The sequence below is a fragment of the Notothenia coriiceps genome, unplaced genomic scaffold (genome assembly GCF_000735185.1).
Source record: "Notothenia coriiceps isolate Sejong01 unplaced genomic scaffold, NC01 NC01_scaffold00013327, whole genome shotgun sequence".
Classification (NCBI taxonomy): Eukaryota; Metazoa; Chordata; class Actinopteri; order Perciformes; family Nototheniidae; genus Notothenia; species Notothenia coriiceps.
The window spans coordinates 1-6,033 of record NW_011346028.1 but is presented as its reverse complement, the minus strand read 5'-3'; the positions used below and the strand labels follow the sequence as shown (position 1 = coordinate 6,033).

At 42.8% G+C, this 6,033-nt stretch overlaps 1 protein-coding gene across 1 annotated transcript; it reads left to right on the top strand.

Annotated features, from left to right (window-relative positions):
• The first annotated feature begins 397 nt into the window (after nucleotides 1–397).
• chsy3 (chondroitin sulfate synthase 3) lies at nucleotides 398–5,554 on the top strand. Its single transcript, XM_010773998.1, has 2 exons — nucleotides 398–1,182; nucleotides 4,197–5,554. The coding sequence occupies exons 1-2, from the start codon at nucleotides 872–874 to the stop codon at nucleotides 4,729–4,731; spliced, it is 846 nt and encodes a 281-aa protein (XP_010772300.1). The 5' UTR covers nucleotides 398–871; the 3' UTR covers nucleotides 4,732–5,554.
• Nucleotides 5,555–6,033: the final 479 nt, after the last annotated feature.

The following is a 6,033-nucleotide window of genomic DNA, read 5'->3' as shown; positions in this document are numbered from 1 at the left end:
TAGGTGAAATATAACCTGTATTTCGGCAAGATAATCCAATCACCGAGTTTACAATTTAGTCACGTGGGGCACGTCTTGAGAGAAAATCAATTCACTTTACATAGGTTATTATTCTTATTTTTACTTGAATTCAGCGACTATGCATTGTTCCCAAATGCAACAACTAAGCACATTTTGTACGCTGTAATTCACTCGCGACTGGATTGTATTCCATGGCAACTGTGGCGGAGGCTCGTGGATGTGGTTTTAGTAGTAGCTTGCCAACTCAAAATGACATAAAACATTATTTAAACACAAAACATTATTTATTAGAAGGATGCGATGAATGAAAGAGGATGTCCTTGTGGTACAATATTTCTATATGATGCGACGTTTTATAGAATAGATGGGGATAAGTAGGCCTACTTCCGGTCCCTCCCACGTAGAAGGGTATAGCCAGTCACAGCGCTGTTACGGGAAGCTCGTAGGCTCAAACAGCTGTTAAACCCTTCGCGATCAGCGATCCCGACGGTCCGATATTCTTAGCGAGCATGGGGCCGCTATTCAAGGCAAAGGCGCTGCTTGTGTCGGTCGGTGAGGTGTTGCAGTGTGCCTTTGGTCGGTAGTGACGGATAGACGGACAGCTGGCTGAGCGGAGAGTTTCGGCACGGAACTGCTCAGGTGGCGACTTCAAGGCGACTGCTGTGATGCTACGTAGGCAGCTGGAAGAAATGGGATTTCCTGCTATGAGAGAGATTCTTTGAGCCCGGAGCCTCGGACTTGCCTCTTCTATTTTACCTTATTTTTAACTGAGTTGGTTGGTTTGCTTTACAGACGCGGTGCCGTTCGGATAGCTACAGAGAGCACTGGTCGCTTGGGGAAGCTTTGGGGAATGGCAGGTCGAAGCCGAAGAGCCTGGTTTAGTGTTCTGCTGGGGTTGGTGGTCGGGTTCACGCTGGCTTCCAGACTCGTCTTACCCAAGGCGACCGAGCTAAAGAAAGCCGGACAGAAACGGACGGCGAACACTGCAGGCTGTGGAGTGAACGGGGGTCACAGGAAGGAATACGACGGAGTACTATGGCCACCGCAAGATAACAGTTTACCGGCGACCGAGAAGCCTGGCTCCGGGTCCAATCATTTCCTGTTCGTCGGTGTGATGACTGCCCAGAAGTACCTGAACAGCCGGGCTGTCGCGGCTCATCGGTGAGTGTCTCAGCGTGGAGCTGCCGGGGCTCTGTACACCTGTAGGCTGCCTTCGCTGTAGGCTCACCTTTAGGAACATGGACCAATAAACAGAGGTGGAAGAAGTACTCAGATGTTGTGGTTTTATGTAAAAGAGTATATTAATAAGTAAAAGTCCTGCATTCAAAATGTTACTCACTAAAAGTAGAAAACTATTATCATACAAAAGTAGTCATTGTGCAGATTGGTCCATTTCAGAATAATATGATATGTTTTATAATTCTTCTTAATCATTAGTGTTCTCAAAGCTGGTAAAGGTGCAGCTTGTCTGAATGACTTTGTATACTGCAGGGTAGCTTGTGATTTTACTCCAGGTGGTACTAAAGTCTGATTTAACACTTGATTATATTTCACATCATTAATCCACATCTGTAAAGTAACTAAAGGTATTACATAAATGTAGTTGAGTCAAAGTACACTATTTTTAAAGTCTCTCAAAATGACCAGTCCCAATAAATCGTTGTGTTTCCAGTATATCAAATACTAATTTAGCCCTTAAAAGGACAGTCTACCTGAGACCCAGTGATATCTCAAAATGACTTGTTTGTTGTTCAGACTAACAAAGGTGTAGTCACATTCATTCACAGTGCTTTACAAATGAGAAATACATTAATAGACATATTTTTTGCATTTAGTGCCCAGTGGCACATTTTTAAGTTGTACTCTGTTCCAGGGATCATAATTTTATATCAGTCTTTAAGTCCAACACAGATTGCCTTTACATTTCAGCAGCCCTCTGATAGATTCTCAGACGTTGTTTCTGAGGCCGGTATATTTACATGTGCATGCTCATGTGCTGTAGGGACCTGTGTCATCACACACATGACAGAAGCTCAAGACCAAGCCCTGAGATTAGCAGCTGTTCTCCTGGAAATAAGTAGCACTTGGACGAGCAGATACTCATGTCTGAACTCTATTAAAAATATTATTTCCTGTGTGGAGTGATGTAAATGTATCAATGTAAATAATTTAAATGAAGGCCTGAACATTCATCTTCCAACAGGACTATGATGTTGTTGCAGGAGAGTGTTTTATAGTGAAGGCCTCCTCTACTGTTTTTTATTTTCAATCAGGACCCATGGTCTGTGAATGAAGTCAACATGCGAACTGTTCATTCTGTTAAGCAGCTCTCTTTTTACCTAGGTCTTTTTCTTATTTGAATTCAAATGCCTAACATCTGGAAAGAGCAGAATCAGTAACCTAATATCAGTATCACAAAATAAAAGTACTGCAACCTGATTACTTTACGTTACTTTTACGGTGGTGTGGTGAGGGCTAAGAGGCACTGAAATGTGCTCAGGGCCGAGACCATGACGTTTATCCTGAATACAATGAGGACCCAGTGTAAGGATGCTTGGAAAGGGTGATGTGGCCTAGGGTTTGGACAAATATGTTGACACTGACATTATCTATCTATTTCACTGACGTTATAGATATTCAGATGAAGTCAGTGCAAGGCAGGAAAAGGAACTAGAAAATAACAGGAGTTAATTGTTTTACAGAGGTGTTTTTATGCCTTACTATGTTCATCCAGGACGGGAGGACCCCCAATTAAGATCAGCTCTTTGTTTTCACGTCAGACTGCTGCTTTTAACAGAGTAAATCCTTGCAGATTTACTCCTTACGGTACTACAATCTTTTTGATGAGTTTCATCCTAAAGAAACGCTCTGAGTGAATGAAAGGTACTCCTGGAAAGCAGCGATACAGTGTAGATCTAAAGGGCTTTTATTGTGAAAGGCAGGAACGGAAGGAGTTTGCAGCTGTTGTCCTTTAACAGTCTGGAAGCAATACAGTTTTCCGTCTTGTTTCGGACTACAGAGGCTCAATGTTATTATTATATGATCTTGTTGAGTCATGTTTCACTCGGAGTCTGCGATGTCCACAAGAGAACATTTTCTGACAATGTTTTACACTGCTTATTAGAGAAATACAACTCGTGGATAGCAAAGCAACAAATCAGACAAGGGGATGTTGTTGATCACCATATATTAATACATTCACAGTACAACAAACTTTTCGGATAAGTTTTGTTTTGGGCAACTTTGATCTTCCCCCAGAAAGGCACAGATGTCAAATGCAGGATGTAGATTTTATCAGCTGCTCATGTTGAACATCAATATGACTTAAGATAAGATGGAGCTTTATTGTCTCCCTTAGGAGAAATTTTTCTTGGGCATCGAGATAAGACACATAAAAACATTCAGGTCAATCAGTCATAGATACAGAACAGAGATCACATATCACATGGCAAAGAAACAAACAAGAAACATACAGGTACAGCACTTTCCCTATTGCACATATCCCTATTGCACATACATAATCAAATTGCACTTTCCCTATTGCATTCATACATAATCAAATATTGCACTTCCTGTTGGGTTTACGATATGCCTTGCGCTGACTTTTGTGTGCGTCCCGTCATGCTACATATGTAGAGTTTCAGACTTTTAGGTGAAAGCACAACCAAACGCTGTTTGTTTTTGTGCGCTAATGATGAAACCCCCAATAGAAATATATTTACACCTGACCCGACAAGTGTTAAAAAAAAAAACGTCTTTTACTTTTTCTAAGGCCCTCAAAAAGACAATTCATTTGGTAGAAAAAATTATTCCTGGGATTACAATAGGTCTTCGAATTTGTCGAGCTCAGGCCCTAATGGGCCAACATGTGGCGTTAGCGCACACCTGCACCCAGTGTAAACTCTATTCTCTTGCTATTACTATTCAGCCCACATTCTACTTTGTTCCCATTGCAAAGAGTACAGTTACTAAGACAACAAATGCATTTCAGCAGAGTACATACAAAATTAACAGAAGAGACACTAGAGAATAAATATAGCATGTAGAACAAACATTAAGGGATTTATATGAAAAAGTGTATAGATATTTATGAGAGATAGGTAACATGAGCTGATACATATTACAAACAATCCTGCTTATCCATCATTTACCTTTTCTTGACTGTGTGTTCACAGGACGTGGGCGCAGACAGTTCCAGGACGTGTAGAGTTCTTCTCCAGCGAAGGCTCTGACACCTCTATACCCATTCCCATAGTGGCTCTGAAGAATGTAGATGACTCTTACCCACCGCAGAAAAAGTCCTTCATGATGCTAAAGTACATGCATGACCATTACCTGGACAAGTACGAGTGGTTCATGAGGGCCGATGACGACGTCTACATCAAGAGTGAGAAGCTGGAGAGCTTCCTGCGCAGCCTGAACAGTAGCGAGGCCATCTTTCTGGGCCAAACAGGCATGGGGGCCCGGGACGAGCTGGGTAAACTAGCTCTGGAGCCTGGGGAAAACTTCTGCATGGGGGGGCCAGGGGTCATCATGAGCCGTGAGGTCCTCAAGAGGATGGTGCCCCACATTCGAGAATGTCTACAGGAGATGTACACCACCCATGAAGACGTGGAGATTGGCCGCTGTGTCCGGAGGTTTGCCGGGGTCCAGTGTGTCTGGTCCTATGAGGTAAGATGTTGTCATTTTGTTTTCATACTTAATATATGAAGCAGCCTCTCAGTTCCCACTGTGTGTGTGAAGGGATACTTTACAAGTTGCATAAAACTAAAAAGTTTTACCTCAGAAACTGCACAGTTGATATTCAGTCAGAATTTAAGATGCAAGAGAAAGAAGGGCCTAATTTGGCCTGGTGGCCTTCTGGTCTGTCACACCGCTCATGGCATGTGCTTCTCCTGAAACACAGGAAATGAGTTCCACTTTGAAGAAACGCCTACAGCAGCTGAAGCTTCACAGAGAGCTGTGTGACTGCTCAACCTTGTCTTTCCTATGTTTTATACACATTTGTTGCCAAGCCAGTTATGTCTCACTGAAATGAAGTTGTTGTTGAGAAACAAAAGAGCATGCAGGAAGAGTTCTATAAATAGAACAACCGCCCTGTTCTTTTGGCTCTGGTGCCATACGTTGTTCCAGAGGAGCCTATCGCAACATGCATTGGATACGAGGCACTTAGAGGCAGGCAGATACCCTTATAAAGGCTGCTGGTCTATTCCGCTTTATTTATACTCAAAAGCTGTTGAAGGAACTTTGCAGGCAGAGACTTTTCTGCCCAGCTTGTTCTCCGTTGCATTATTTCCCAAACAGCCAGGGGCCGTGTAAACTATTCTTTGAAGAAGCTAGTAAGTCATAAATCAAACATAGCTGCATGCTCTGCTTTACAGCATCTTAATTAGACCCTCCAGAAAAACGCGATTCTGCGATCGCAGAATTTACCGCATAATCAGCAAAATGGCGCAGATTTTTAAAAGGCCGCATATTTATCAAAAGGCCGCATAATCCCCGCATTTTTCCACACAAAGTTGAGAAAAAAAAAAGTTGACTCGTCTTGACGTGACGTCATCAGCTCGCACATCACAGAATGTAAATAACACTGTATAGAGTGAACGTGTGGAGCTCACACGATAGAGAAAACACCAAGATGAAAAAATCTAATCCATCTCTTTACCGATGAACATTTCTACTAAAGACCGGGCAAAAAGTGGGGGGAAACTATTCTGCACCCCGTGCAACTGTGTGTTGGAGCATAAGAGAAAATCGACGGGGACGACCCACTTTGATTCATTCAAACATTCGAGAATGCTTTCGGCTGCTGCGGACAAGAAAGCCAAACAACTCACGTTCAGCGAGGCATCAACCTCCAAAACCCTTTCGAGGGCTACAAGAAACGAAGTGAGTAGCCTACAAGATTGAAGCTGGTCAGATAACGAACGAGTAAATGAAAACGGAATGAGGCGGAGAAGTGTGTGTGTGTGTGTGTGTGTGTGTGTGTGTGTGTGTGTGTGTGTGTGTGTG

Bases quoted from the DNA above. Each gene is read 5' to 3' on its own strand.
- chsy3 (XM_010773998.1), top strand. From the start codon at position 872: ATGGCAGGTCGAAGCCGAAGAGCCTGGTTTAGTGTTCTGCTGGGGTTG. The intron at 1,183-4,196 runs GTGAGTGTCTCA...GTGTGTTCACAG, and splicing joins CGGGCTGTCGCGGCTCATCG to GACGTGGGCGCAGACAGTTC.